General features: G+C 35.2%; 1 protein-coding gene across 7 annotated transcripts in view; it reads left to right on the forward strand.

Annotated features, from left to right (window-relative positions):
• LOC150080478 (uncharacterized) overlaps window positions 1–16,033 on the forward strand; it is a 354,693-nt gene that overhangs the window by 244,641 nt on the left and 94,019 nt on the right. For all 7 annotated transcript variants that reach the window (XR_016547421.1, XM_090381815.1, XM_090381810.1 and 4 more), the window contains one exon: window positions 1,896–2,042. Coding sequence is in view for 6 of the 7 variants with exons in the window: in XM_090381815.1 (XP_090237941.1) it covers window positions 1,896–2,042 (147 nt within the window). In the remaining variant the exon portion in view is untranslated. The remainder of the gene's footprint in view (window positions 1–1,895; window positions 2,043–16,033) is intronic.

Below are 16,033 nucleotides of genomic sequence, written 5' to 3' on the forward strand. Positions count from 1 at the left end.
AATATTTGCACCAAGACAAATTATAGAAAAGTTATGTTATGGGAACATAACGAAAACCTGCGTATTTAGGATTTGTTGATCTTAAAAAGGATATGAATGTACCTGGAAATCTGCTCTTTCAATATTTACAAAAATATAGAATCAAGGATTATCTTCTTAATGGGAACAAAAAGCTTATATAAAAATAACAAATCTGAAGTGGGAATTGAAGGAAGCATTGGAAAACAGTTTAAGGTTAAACACAGAGTGAAGCAGGGGATGCACCTTATCACCATACTACTTATAATTTTTATAGACCATTTATTAATAAAAGAATATAAGTTACTGACAAACATTTAGCATGGGGAGATGTAAAAATCTGATCATTATTATATGCATGCTAATGTTACATTGTTAAATAGTGGCTTGCAAGATTAACCATAACCTTTATCTGATTTATCAATAAAGGTTGTGGAAAATTTTTCAGTAAAATATTTTACAGAAAAACAAAAGTTATGAAAGTTTGGAGAGAGAAAATTTTGAGTTTAGAATAAATAACCAAAAATTGGAACAAATTAGTAATATTATATACATACAAACAGTCTTTAATGAAGATGGAAGAGTAGACATGGAAATAAACAACTTCCTGCTTTAAAGCAGAAAGTCGGTTAAACAAATTCATTTAAAGAAAAAGAGAAATTAGCCATTAGACAAAATTACTGTTTGTAACAGTTTTTTAACATGTTTTTACCTTTGGAACTGATAGATTGGTAAGAAATAAAGGACTTGATCAAAAATTGTAATCTTAGAAATGAGAGTTTTAAGAAAAATAAATGGAATTGACAGATGGAATTATTGGAAAGACCATATTACGATAAAGAAATAAAAACTCTTGGGGTATTTAATATTCAATCATAGGTCAATGAAGCAAACTTAAGATGGTATAAGCATGTAGAAGGGACAAAGGGAGAGCAGATAAAAGGAAAAGGTGACGGGACCTTAGCTAAAAAGGAGGATAGAGCAATGTTAGCTAAATAGTTATTCACAGCAAAAGTAAATGGTAATAAACCTGAAGGGAAATCAAACTGAAGCTAGATCAATGTGTCAAGCAAGCATTAGAGAAAAGAGAGCATACTCTGGATGTGGCTAAAGATCTAATAGAAAATAGGATAACATAGACAAAAGCAGTGAATGGAAGGCCAGGAGGACTAGTTTTTATAATCATAATAATGACTTTTACACCTACTGGGTATAGCAGAATTTGGTAATGATGATGGTTGAGAATGCATATTTTATAAATACATATACATAGAATCTACTTGTAATTAGCAGTTTTGGAGCCATTTATAATATAATGTAATATAATATAAGCTAATAATAAGCTTATTATTTAATAAATAATAAAATAAGCTATAATGTTTCTTGGGAAATGAAATTCACAATAACTAGCAAGTTTCAGTTAAGTAATAATGAAAATAATATTCAGTCGGATAATAAGAAAAACTATAAACAAGGCTTAATTTTAAAAAAACAATTTTTTTTACATGTTATGTGAGGGCAAGGGAAATGGAAACAAACTAAGTACTTCAATCACGTATTGATTTAACGATTTTCAGTAGTAATTGTTTGTAAAAGTGCCCTGCACAGTATCCTAGAATATACTTAAGATTACAATAAGGAAGCTGAGGTCATCCGAGGTTAAATATTTGTAATCACTCTACAATGAATGGAAATATTTCTCCTGTATTCTTCTGGTTATTGATGTTGAAAATTGATTTACAACCTCCTGAAAATCAATAACCATAAGCAGAAAAATGATTTACAACCTCCTGAAATGGCCTGTGACAGTGTCCTTTATAATAATCAATTTAAGTGTGCATTGAGTTTTAATATTGGTAATTTTACTTTTTTTCAAGGCATACACTGCAAAAGCCAATGTGACAATGGTAACTGGGGTCCTAATTGCAATCAGACGTGCAAATGTTATCATGAGTCATCTTGTGAGCCATCTACTGGAAGATGCATTTGTAGTAAAGGCTATACTGGACTAGACTGCAGCAAGTGTAGGTAGTGTTTTTGTTTTTTATTTTTAATGTACTAAAATCATATCATTTTGTTACTTTAAAATGTTATTTTTCTTTTGTAATTTTTATGTAAATTATGGATTCATGTATTATATTTATATACTTATGAATATTTACATTAATTGTAGTTTTAGTTATCCAAGATCTGTCTATAATGGCCATTTTATTAAAATATTGCATTTACTATCTCTTTCCCTGTTTCTCATCTAATGATTTTTGCATTCTGTAATAAACACTCAAAAATAAATTTATAGTTTTGATTTAATCTGTTAGCTGCTACAGCAAATTTTGTAAGTCAGCTGTTGCCCTGTATGTCTGTCCCATTGTGTTTGTAGCAGTTCACTTAATGGAAGAATGAATGGTGATAATTTTAATGAAGGATTCTCAAAAAAAAATCTCAATTTAAGTACTGTGCATATTAAAGTGGTTGTTTTTTTAAAGAGTTTGTTTTTTTGTTATAAATTTACTAAATATATAAATAATGAATTATTACTATTTATTTACTTCACAAATCACTAAAAATCTGTAAAGTGTGTTTCATTTCAATTTTGATTAAAATCCAGGAGAAAATAAGTAAAATACTTTTACATTACAAAAATTTGAGTGAATTGAGGTGTGCACAGTGAATATGTAAAATTACTTATTATTTATTTATTAATTAATAATATATAAAATATATTAAGTGGTAAAAAAATGATATATTTACTTTTTATTACTATTAGTCACAGAATATGGGAAAAGAATATAAATTCTTTTATGTTAAATGTAAATATAAATGTTTACATTTAACTTATTTAATTTTGCCTGGTATACATTGATAAATGGTAATGTTTTCAAATGATATTATTTTCAAAAAACAAACTGCTACATTATCAATAGTAACAATTTCTTATTGTAAGTTGTACTGGGTAGATTGTTACAATCTACCCAGTGGTAGATTGTTACATTCAGTGTAAATAATTTTATCGATGCCAAATATCAATGCCAAAAATATCTTATTTATAGCTGCAATTTTATTTTCAAAAAAAAATTCACACACAATTGGTCACTATTTAAGTACTAAAATTTTGAGCTTACAGTGGCTGCCAATGAGAGATAAAAGAATTTTTTACCTGTCAAATACACATTGGAGTGAAAAATCTTGTAATAATATTACTTTCAAAGACTTGTCTATGCCAGAATAATGGGAAATTGAATGTAGTGTTTTATGTTCTAGCACTTTTTTGCTGTAGAATTAAATTCCATAACACAGTCATGGTGATGCAATTAATTAGATTTGCAGAAATTGTTAGGCAATAATAGAAAATTTTTTATGCATGTACAATGATATCAGATATGTATATACGATATGTATATAGTAGCAAATGATGCAAGAAAGTAAGCTTACACCACATCAGCAAAAAAAACCAAAAAAAAACCACTTCCCTTGAATTTATTCTAACTATTTATTTCTACATCACCAAGTGGAAGTTTGTTCCTATAATCAATTGCCTGCTACCTGAAGGAAAATTTCTGCACATGTATCCTGCAACCATCCTTCCTCAATTTGAATTTATGCCCTCTCATTGTGTAGTCTGAGCAAGAAGAAGTATGGCATCAGCATTCAGTTTACTCAATCAAACCTCCTCACAGGAGCCAAGTCTTTGGATACTGCAATTTGCAGAACTGAAGCCTCTTCTGGTAATACCACCCCTTTTTCCTCTTTCTAATCTCATTGCTCTTCTCTGCACCCATTCCAGCAGATCAATGTCCTTCCTAAAATGAGACTTCCAAATCTGTATGCTGTACTTGAGATGTTCCCTAACTTGCCTACAACAGAGTAATCACCTCCTTGTTCCCACTTATGGAATTCATGTACACATATCATTAGAAAAACTCCATGAGTTGTCCTGGCAGTCCATCTGCACTGTTCCGAGAACTTATGTCCAAGTACACAATTATCTCCAGGTCTTTTTCATTCTCCACTACCCTGAGTGTGGTGTACAACACTGTTGGTATATTATTCTGGGATTACGTCTACCCATATGTGATACTTTGTATTTGTCAGTGTTACTAGATCTAGTAACACTGACAATAATCTACAAGTAAATCTACAAGATACTAGATCTTGTTGTAGTAGCATACCCTGATTACTGTCAACTCACCCTGCCAACTTTTGTATCAGACTTAGACATTATGCCTGATATGCCTTCAACAATAACATTAATAAATATAGAAAACAAAACTGTATCCAGCAGTGAACCTTGGGAACTCCACTAATAAGAGTAATCCAAGAAGAGCAGTGCCTATTAATAACCACTCTTTGTCTTCTAGTCAGCTATCCCTTTATCCAAGTAGTAACTTGCCATTAATGCCACAATGCTCAAATTTACCTATCACACATTTATTTAAGCAAAAAGCTAAGCTATTATAGCTTAAATTAAGGTAGAATGTAATTCAAATTATAAATTTAAATGCAAAATATATATATATATATATATATACAGTATATATATATATATATATATATATATACTGCCAGTTATAAATAGAATACATTGAATGGCACATTGTCAGGGTCTAGCACCATTCAATGTATCTAAACTATAATTAGCAAATTGAAATTCTGATTATGTTTTATCTCTTGTAACTAGTCACGTAGATAGGCTACATAGTTAACTATAGACCATAATATTGCAATTATAATTTAGCAGCTGACTACCAAAAAATACAATTAGCCAGATAGACAGCAAACAAAAAGGAACACAAAAAGTATCCTGTACACCCATTTCATAGTCCATTAGAACTTTCCAGACAAACAAGCAACTCAGACCAGTATATGGGGAACGAAAATGTGTCCGTTAGAGAGAAGTGTCCGCTAACAAGAAGTCTGAGGGAGAAAAAAAAAAGAAAGAAAGAAAAATCGTTAAACATTTAATGTAAAATTAAATTAAAATATATACTGATTTTGAACAATATTTTTGTAAATAATATACAATTACATACACAAGAGATAAAGAAAAATCGTTAAACGTTTAATGTAAAATTAAATTAAATTATATACAGATTTTGCACAATATTTTTGTAAATAATATACATACAATTGTGCTATGCATATTATGACTTTATCTTAAGAAAAATACATACAGTAATCACTTATTTTCTTCTGCACCTTCTTCCGGCTGATAATTTTGTTTTCAACATTTGTTTGGAGTGAAGAAACCATCGAAAGTCCTTCAGTGTCTTCTTCAGCGGCGAAAAACATTTTTAAGCGATTGATTTGTATGACCGCTTCTTCTATTTTCATCGGTGGTTCGTCGTTAATATGTTCTTCGACAGAATGACCTCATTCCATTTCTTCATCCTCATGAGGAACTTCTTGAAAAATATCGATGATAATGTCGTTGATATCTAAAGCACCATCTTCTGTAGTGAGGTTTGAGTCTATATCTTTGTAGCCAGGGTCACTTGTAGCGGATGTATCGTACATTATCAATAGATGTTGAAGTTCTTGTTCTTCTTGGTGCTCCACATTGCTGTTCACAACTTCAATTTTTGCGTTTGAGAAGAAAAACAGTTCACGACAGTTTGTTTTCTAATTGGTTTACTGAAGAGGAAATCCATTGAATCGCATCTAGGATGCTGATTTTCTTTGCAAGGTCACTCGCACATGTTACATCGTTCGTGTTTGCAATGAGATGTCTTAAAACACGTTTTCTGTAGTGAAGTTGAAAATTTTTTTTTATCCCTTGATCCAAGGGCTGACACTCTGCAGATGTGTTTGGTGGCAGAAAAACTATTTGAATGTTGGACAATTCAATGTGCGGGTGAGATCCAGCATTATCCATGAAAAGAATAATTTTTCTGTTTTGACGAATCATGTTTTGGTTAAAGTGACTTATCCATTCGCTCATGATATCTCGTATCATCCACACTTTTTTATTAGACTTCCAGTCAACATCCAAAAGATTCAACTTTATGCCCTTGAAACAACGAGGATTTTGTGGGTTTCCTATAACAAGAGGTTGTTCAAAGTCTCCCAGCATATTTGTATGCAATAGTACAGTCAAGCGTTCCTTAGAAATTTTTCCGCCCTGGCACTTTTCTGTTTTAGACTCATTGTTTTTTCAGGAAGAGCTTTAAAAAACAACCTTGTTTCGTCACAGTTGTAAATATCCTTAGCTTCAAAATCACAACATAAATCTTCCAATTTGATGGTCCACTCTGTTACAACCCCAGTATCAACAGATCCACCTTCACCACTTACGGTTTTCCAAGAAATTTTATGCCGAGTTTTGAACTTGTCTAGCCATCTCACAGAAGCTTTGAACTCATTTACTCCCATAGATTTCGCAACCTCCAAAGCCTTTTCCCTAATAATAGGCCCATTAATGGGAATTTTTTTAGCACATGCGCGACAAATTTGAAGTCCAACAGTTTTCGGGAATGATTTTTGAACCTGATCATTTACGTGTTGCCAAAATTGTTTGAGCGGTTCATTTTTTTCTTTAGGATGTCGCTTACCTGCGTCTCTCCGATTTTGAATTTTACAGCGAGATTGCGAACACTATTTTTTTGCCGATCATACGCATTAATGAGTTCGACTATCTTTTAAAGTTAAATGTTTACGAGAAGACATTGTGTACTTCACACGACACTGAACAAAACTGAAAACTGAAACTGAAAAGACGAAAGGCCGACCATATTCCCCCCCTCCCTGCACACACCGAATTCATCAGAAGTTTTACACGTGCCTTAAAATTCTTGAAAAAGGGTTTAGAACCGCAACGTAAACCTTGATAAAATTCAGAGAATCGGAAATAGAAAATAAACACACGATTGAGGCAATACGTGGAAGAAAAGTTCCTAGAAAAGGGCCGTGAGCTCGCCCGCTGTCCGTTAAGGGGAGATCAAATTAAGTGCTAATCTAAACGAAATAGTGCAGATTGCCTGTCCGCGTCCGTTACAGAGAATGTCCGCTAGACAGAAGCTGCGAACACGTTAAAACCAATGAAGGTGAGTTGGGGAATTTGAAAATGTCCGTTGTAGAGAGATGTCCGTTAACGAGAGGTGTCCGTTAGGAGAAGTTTCACTGTATAAGAAAGATACTGTTGCACATGGAAGACTGCTGATATTGTCTTTTGATACTGTTGCACATGGAAGACTGCTGATACTGTTGCGCATGGAAGACTGCTGATACTGTCTTTTGATACTGTTGTGCATGGAAGACTGCTGATACTGTCTTTTGATACTGTTGCGCATGGAAGACTGCTGATACTGTCTTTTGATACTGTTGCACATGGAAGACTGCTGATACTGTCTTTTGATACTGTTGCACATGGAAGACTACTGATACTGTCTTTTGATACTGTTGCACATGGAAGACCGCTGATACTGTTGCACATGGAAGACTGCTGAACAAATTGGAGCAGTGTGGCATTGGAGGTAAATTGCTACTATGGATAAAGGGATGGTTGAGTGGAAGAAGACAGAGAGTGGTAATCAATGGACTCTGCTCATCATGGACTAATATTATTAGTGGAGTCCCTCAGGGTTCAGTGTTTGGATCCATTGTTGTTTTCTGTATTTATAAATAATATTGATGATGGTATATCAAGCTTAATGTCCAAGTTTGCAGATGATACGAAGGTTGGCAGGGTTGTTAAGGACACTAATGACAGTATGCTGCTGCAACAGGATCTAGAAAAGTTGAGCAGATGGGCTGAGAGGTGGCAAATGAAGTTTAACATTGGCAAATGTAAAGTACTACATATGGGAAGCAGTAATCCCAGAGTGATGTATCAACTCTGTGGTACTACACTGACAGTGGTAGAGAACAAAAAGGACCTGGGGGTAATTGTGCAGGCAGATATGAAGTTTTCTGAGCAGTGCAGATGGTCTGCAAGAGTAGCTCGTAGTGTCTTGTCAATGATATACAGGAATTTTTCTAGTAGGGATAAGGAGGTGATTATCCCCTTGTATAAGTACACACCGTGAGTACTGTATACAGGTCTGTAGGCCTCATTTTAAGAAGAATGTAGAGCTGTTGGAACGGGTACAGAGAAGGGCAACAAGATTAGTGAATGGAACAAAGGGGTGCTCTTACGAAGAAAGGCTTAAATTTTGCAAATTACAGCGTCTGGCGACTAGGCACCTGTGAGGTGATCTGATTGAGGTGTATAAAGCCTTGAATCGTTTGAGCATGCTCAATGCTGATGGGATTCTTCCTCTTGCTCAGAATAATCACCTGAGAGGGCATAAATTCAAATTGAGGAAAGGCAGATGTAGGATAGATGTGCAGAAGTTTAGCTTTAGCCAGCGGGTAGTTGGTTGGGGAACGACTTTCATCCTTTGTTGTGGAAGTTGATAGCCTAAATAAATTTAAGGCTGAGCTGGACAGGTATTTGGAATGAATGGAGGGGTGAAATGGGAGCGGTTTTGTTTTGTTTTTTTTTTGGCTGATTCTGCATAAGCTTACTTTCTTGTATCATATGCCTCTACTAATGCTAATGCTAAAGATGTCAGTGCCAGATGAGTTAGTTATTCTTGGCATGGCACGTAGAGATGAGGATGAGCTAAAATGATCTTGAGAGGTTGTTATTGTCACAGTACTGGCTTGTTGGTTCATGTAATTGTTGACAACCTACACCATCCAAAGTCAATTGTCAGTGATGTTGTCATGAAATGGAAACATGATGGTACCACCATTCTCCAGCAATGCACAGGATGACTATAGAAGCTCACTCCATATGACTAGAAGGTACTCAGAATGGTAGTACAATAATCTCATCAGGCATTCTTGAAAAACATCTGCCAGGAGTTTGAGGCATCGAACACTACATATGGAGCTCTACAGCCTCAGTTTTCATGAGGGAGCTGCTGCACATAAGCCAAATATCACTAACTACAACTAGCAATCTCACCTTGCATGGTGCAGTGAAAACTGTAATTGGTCCGTAGAGTAGTTGAAATTAGTTTTATGGAGCAATGAATCTTGCTATTTCAATCAGATGGGTGGTTATGCCAGATGCCGGGGTATGTCTGCTACCAGAGTTCATCACATCAACATTAAAGATCAGAGAAGGTGTGGTTATAGTTTTGGCTGTTTCTCTATGACCTAGGACCATTGGTGATTGTGTGGTGAATCAGCAACAATATCTACCGTAACATTTTCGACATTTCTATGCTCCCTGTGATGTGACAGTTCTTTGGTGCAGACCTATATTTGTTTCAACAGGATAATTCCCCATACCATATGTTTTGTGCTGTTTGAGAATGATTCATGGACGTGAATGTGCAAAAGTTGGGACAGCGAACACAAAGTTCTGATTTGAACCCTATGGAATACCTACAGGATGAACAGGAATGTTGAGTGAGGACCAGGCACATCATTCACCAGTAGCTCAACTGGTCTCTGTTCTGCTGGAGGAATGGACTATATCTGTTGCAGTCTATCATTCATTGACATAAAGCTATCCAGGAAGAAAGTGTGTTATAACAGTCAAAGGTAGGGGAGAAGATACTCACTTTATTGAAGTGAATAGCAGTGATCAGTTTGAAACCAACTTGCGTTTGGATACTTTTTTGGATGGATGTGTGAGTGTTTGTCACTTTAATTTACAGGTGACCCCCGCTTAACGCTGATAATTTGTTCCGGAAAAACAGAGCGCTAAGTGAATCCGCGCTAAGCGAGCTCCGCATTCCCATAAGGTAACATATGTATTTGTAAGTTGCAGTTGGTGCCATAGGATATTTCCTAATCAATAATAAACGGTAGTGAAAAGATCCACAAATGTCAGTCAAAATATTTAATATTCAAATATTTTTACATATAAAATATTCTGCATTACATACGTATATAATTATGTGGTAACTATTTACGTATCAAAATTAAACTTAAAATTTCAATTAAAATCTTGAATTTAATTGATCTAAATTGATTTTAATTGATTTAATTTAATTGATGAATTTAATCATGAAAAATGTGTCGATTTTGGGTTGAAATTTGCCCCTCTTCTAAATAAACTAAAAGGGGTATTAATTTTAAATCCCCCGCAGCATTACCACCCAATAATAAAGTCACCTGATCCTTCACCGCTTTGAAACCTGGCATGTTATTTGCTTCTTTCAATATGAAACTTCTTTTAGGCATTCGTTTCCACAAAAGTCCTACTTCATCTATGTTATAAACTTTTTGAGAAGTATAACACACAATACTCCTCTTCAATAATTTTAACAAGTTCTTTTTTGAAAGTTTTGGCGCCTTCATCTGCACTTGCACCTTCTCCCTAGATTTTAAATCTATTCAACCGGCCCTTACCAGTTTTAAATAAATGGTTCCACAATTTTTTTTTTTTTTAGGTGAGTTTTCTTCAGATCATCATTGGCTAATCTCTCTCTCTCTCTTTTTTTTTTTATAATATTTAACTTAACTGAATTCTTCATTGGACATTGTCTTCAATAAAATTAGTTAAAGTCTTTTCCATTTCCATCCTAATAGCCGGCCTAGCCCTAGTTGCTTGCAGTGGAACAGCTATCTTTCCTGCTGCTAAAATTAATTCTTTATTTTTTTATAATTGTTCTTACAGTTAAACTTGCAAGTCCTAAATTATGGCACACATCTGCTTGTCATTGATGGGAATCGATTCGCTTCAAAACATCTAATTTAATTTTCAAATTCAGTCTTTTTCTTACATTTATAGTCTTCGTACTGTGCTCAGACGTTGCTTTTTCATTCTTATCGGCCATTATTAACTCTTCTAAAATGTAACTGCGTTGGTTGCGTTAATTATGATACAATGTTCAAGTAAACTGTCCGTTACGCACGAGTGATGACTGCACTGAGTGATGACTAGATTTCGGATAAATGCATATAACGCAAATATTACAAGCAATATACTTGATCATTTTTTAAAATGTTGATCTAGGAACTACGTAACAAGTGACTGTACTGCAATTAAATTAGTGTGCGAGAAAATTTCACTGAGCGTGGGAAAATTTCTCAAGTCGGCGTGGGAAACGTTTTAATGCTGTTTTGCTATTCATTTTCAAGCTATCAACTCCATCAAATGAAACGATTTCGTTAAATATGCCAAAAATGCAATCTGTAAAAGAGCATTATAGTGATCTGTGACAGCATTATAGTCAGATACGGGTTATAATATAAGAACAGCGTTATAGCGAATCAGCGTAAAGCAAACCGTGTTATAACGGGGGCCTGCTGTATTATATATATTAACATATTTTAGTTGTTCTTGTAATTGAGGCTGTTTGCCATTTCTAATATAGGCTGTTGTCACAGTATTATTGTTACTATTTATAAATTATACCTTTTATTGTCCGAGCAGTTATCTGTGTTCTTTATTATTCTCTATACATTATGATTAGAAATATTCTTGTTATGTATAAAAAAAATATATATATAACTGAAACTATATAAATAATTATATAAAAAATATATAACTGAAAAATATATATAACTAAAACAAAATGAAAAAAAATTCTGAAGATAGTTGTTTCTATTGGTTGAGTGTATTATTATAAAAACACATCTGGAGTCTTTTATTTAAAAAAACAAAAATTCTTTTTCTATACAATTCGATGTCCTCAGGCCAGAAAAGTTTACAACATTTTTTTCAGCAACTAAATTGAAAAGTGCTCAGTTAACAATGGACCACAAATTTTTTGTGGCGGTATACAAATTTCATGCACAGTGCTACATAAGTGACCACAGGGTTTTATCAGTGATATACAGGAATTTTGCCAGCAGGGACCAGGAGATAGTTATCCCATTGTATAAAGCAGTGGTTATGCTGCATCTTGAGTACTGCATACAAGTCTCACAGCCTCATTTTAAGAAGGACATGAAATTGTTGGATTGGATGAAAAGAAGAGCAACAAGGTTAGTCAGGGACACGTAAGGGTATTCTTATTGTGAAAGACCAGTTCTGCAAATTGCAGCACTTAGAAACGTGCACCTGCAGGGACACCTGATTGTAGTGTTTAAAGCTTTAAGCAGATTGAATATGTTGAATGCTGATAGCGTCCTTATTCTTTCTTGGACAATGTACATAAGGGGATCTGTATTTCAATTGAAAAAAAGATGGTTGCAGGATAAATGCAAAAATTTGCTTTCAGCCAGAGAGTAATTGATTGTTGGAACAAATTTCCCTTTGGCGTTGTTGAAGTAAGTAGTTTGAATAGATTTAAGGAAGAATTAGACAGATTACACTACCCAACATGATTTTTACCTCCAGCAAATCAATGGATGTTTCTTGTCAAGTTTTATGTATAGAATTTAAAATCAATCATAAAAATTTCCTATCATGTCTCAGTTTTAAGATATAGATAAATAACTGGATTTTGTACAAAGATATCATTACTGTTTGAAATATAATTTTTAAACTTATTAACTTTGGTTGGTTTTGTTTATTGGGCTAAATGTTAAGCAAGTACATCATTACTGTTCTTGCAATATAGTATATTTTGATTTTGATGCACTTTTCCAGACAAGTCAGTATTTTTATTAATTGTATTACACCATTCAACTGTTCAATATATAGTGTATGATAAACTATACTGCAAGAATTTACCAGTTGATTTTACTGTTTTTAGGTTAATGCATTGTTAAAATGGAGAAGACAAAGCACAGAACTTGCATAAATCACCCAGACAACTTCGGCTATGTTTGTGGACACTTAACCCCAAAAACTCGAAGGAAGAAAATATACAATATCACAAAAGTTCATATTAGCATTGGCATTAGTAGAGGCATATGATGCAAGAAAGCAAGCTTATGCAGAATCAGCTAAAAAAAACCACTCCCATTTCACTCCTCCGTTTGTTCCAAATACCTGTCAAGTTCAGTCTTAAACTTATCTAGGCTATCAACTTCCACAACAAAGGATGAAAGTCTGTTCCACAAACCAACTACCCACTGGCTAAAGGCAAACTTCTGCACATCTATCCTACATCTGTCTTTCCTCAATTTGAATTTATGCAAACTCAGGTGATTATTCTGAGCAAGAGGAAGAATCCCATCAGCTTGAACTTGCTCAAACCATTCAAGGCTTTATACACCTCAATCAGATCACCTCGCAGGTGCCTAGTCTCCAGACACTGTAATTTGCAAAATTTAAGCCTTTCTTCGTAAGAGCAACCCTTTGTTCCATTCACTAATCTTGTTGCCTTTCTCTGTACTCGTTCCAAGAGCTCTACATCCTTCTTAAAATGAGGCCTCCAGACCTGTATACAGTACTCAAGGTGTGGCCTGACCATTGCCTTATATAAGGGGATAATCACCTCCTTATCCCTGCTAGGAAAATTCCTGTATATCATTGACAGGACACTATGAACTACTCTTGCAGACAGTCTGCACTGCTCAGAAAACTTCATATCTGCCTGCACAATTACCCCCAGGTCCTTTTCGTTCTCTACCACTGTCAGTGTATTACCACAGAGTTGATACGTCACTCTAGGGTTACTGCTTTCCATATGTAGTACTTTACATTTGTCAATGTTAAACTTCATTTGCCACCTCTCAGCCCATCTGCCCAACTTTTCTAGATCCTGTTGCAGCAGCGCACTGTCATTAGTGTCCTTAACACTAACCTACCAACTTTCGTATCATCTGCAAACTTGGACATTAAGCTTGATATACCATCATGAATATCTTTTATAAATACAGAAAACAACAATGGACCCAATACTGAACCCTGAGGGACTCCACTGATAACATTAGTCCATGATGAGCAGTGTCCATTGATTACCACTCTCTGTCTTCTCCCACTCAACCATCCCTTTATCCATAGCAGCAATTTGCCTCCAATGCTACACTGCTCCAATTTGTTCAGCAGTCTTCCATGTGCAACAGTATCAAAAGCCTTTCTAAAATCCAAATATATAATATCAAAGTTATTCCCTCCATCCAGTTCCTTTGTGACCACATCATAGTGCTTCTTGATTATACCGAGATTCGAGCCCGTGACCACCAAATACGGAGGATGCGGAAAGGTCAGGAAATGGCCACTGCATATCCCCGGAGCAATATGGCCTTAGTTGCTAATGCTCCTAAAAACCAAATAACAAACAAACAACCACATCATAATATCCAATCAAATTGGTCAGGCAAGACTTTCCCTTAACAAAACCATGCTGTGTCCGAGCTATAACTGAAGTCTTGTGTAGATGATCCTGCAGTGCTTCCTTAACCAGTGACTCCATGAATTTTTCTGCAACAGAAGTTAAACTAACAGGTCTATAATTACTTGTGTCGCCCTTTGATCCTCTTTTGTGAATTGGGGTCACATTTGCACATCTCCAGTCCATGAGTACCTCCCCGGAGTCCAAAGAAGCTCTCATAATTATGGGTAAGGGTTTGCTTACTTCCTTTGCTGCCTCCTTTAATATAACTGGATAGATCCCATCCACCCCAGGTGCCATTTTTATGTTTATTTTCAACAATTTCTCCTCCACTTGCCTCTCAATTATTACAAAATCATCTGGTTCACTGCCAGAGTTTAACTCACCTCTGGCATTCCCCTCCCTGAATAACTCCTCATGGGTGAATGTAGATGCAAAATACTCATTTAGTTTGTTAGCCACCTGAGCAGGATCATCAACAGTTGAACCATCAATATCCAGTGGACCAATCTGATTCATCCCTTTCCTTCTAGAGTTTACCTAGGTAAAGAACTCTTTGTTGTTTTTCTTTGCATCCTTTGCCAAAGATTTCTCATAATCTGCCTTTGCTTGCCTAATCTTCTTTGTGACTTGGTTACAGACTAGCTTATATCATAGGCTTCCATGACACCCATTAATTTATATGTATCCCATGCATTTTTCTTCTCTGCCATATGTCTCATTAGTTCATCTGACATCCATTTAGGTCTAAATCTTGAACAATATTTCTTAGTTGGTATGTAAAGCCTAGTAGCTTCCAAGATAAATTCTTTGAATGCTTCCCATTTTGAATTTGCTGTTGGTAACATCATCAGTTGGTCCCACCATATAGAATTTAAATACTGTCTCAGACCACCGTAGTCGCCTTTACGAAAGCACGAAAATATTCATTGTACTTCGGCTGCAAAATTGGTGACCAAGAAAAAAATTGGGCTCCACATATCTGTTGTATTACTTGTACAACGAACTTAAGGCTGTGGTTATATGGCAAGCTGAGAGCATTACCTTTTGCCATCCCTATGGTGTGGCGCGATCCCAAGAAACATTTCGACGACTGCTATTTCTGCATGACAAAAATATATTTCCAAAAAGTGCAAGCACTGCATCAAATATCCAAATATCCCATCAGCAATTAGGCCAGTGCCACACGGTAAAGAACTGCCAGGACCTGTGCCACCAAAATCTTGGGGTATTGGAAGTAGTGATGAAGGTACAGTAGAAATCGTTTTACTAGCTGTCGCAGAACCATGTACTTCACATGATTTGGACTACAAGCCAGAAAAAGAAAAGGTGCCACACTACATTGAACAAGAAGAATTAAGAGACTTGATCAGACACTTGGGCTTACCCAAAGAGAAGGCTGAATTACTCGAATCCAGACTAAAACAGTGGAACTTACTCGCTAAAGGTACAAACATTACAATATACCGTAAGCGAAATGAAGAGTTTCCAAGATATATTTTGCAATGGAAAGCAACGTGTGTCTGCAAAGACGCCATTGGTCTTATGCATGGACTGAACATTGATCACAATACCTCTGAATGGTGTTTGTTCATTGATGTGTCAAAGCTAAGTTTGAAAGCAGTATTGCTTCATAATGGAAATACTTTACCATCAGTTCCTCTTGTTCATGCTGTTGGCCTGAAAGACACTTATGATAGTATGTCCCAGATTATTGCTGCTATACGTTACAATGACTATGGTTGGAATATTTGTGGTGATCTCAAAGTGATTGGACTGCTTGTTGGGTTGCAAGGTGGTTTCACTAAATACTGTCATTTCCTGTGTTTGTGGGATAGTCATGCAACAGC

Source organism: Mastigoproctus giganteus, chromosome 9 (genome assembly GCF_048544385.1).
Source record: "Mastigoproctus giganteus isolate SK-2022 chromosome 9, ASM4854438v1, whole genome shotgun sequence".
NCBI classification, from domain to species: domain Eukaryota; kingdom Metazoa; phylum Arthropoda; class Arachnida; order Uropygi; family Thelyphonidae; genus Mastigoproctus; species Mastigoproctus giganteus.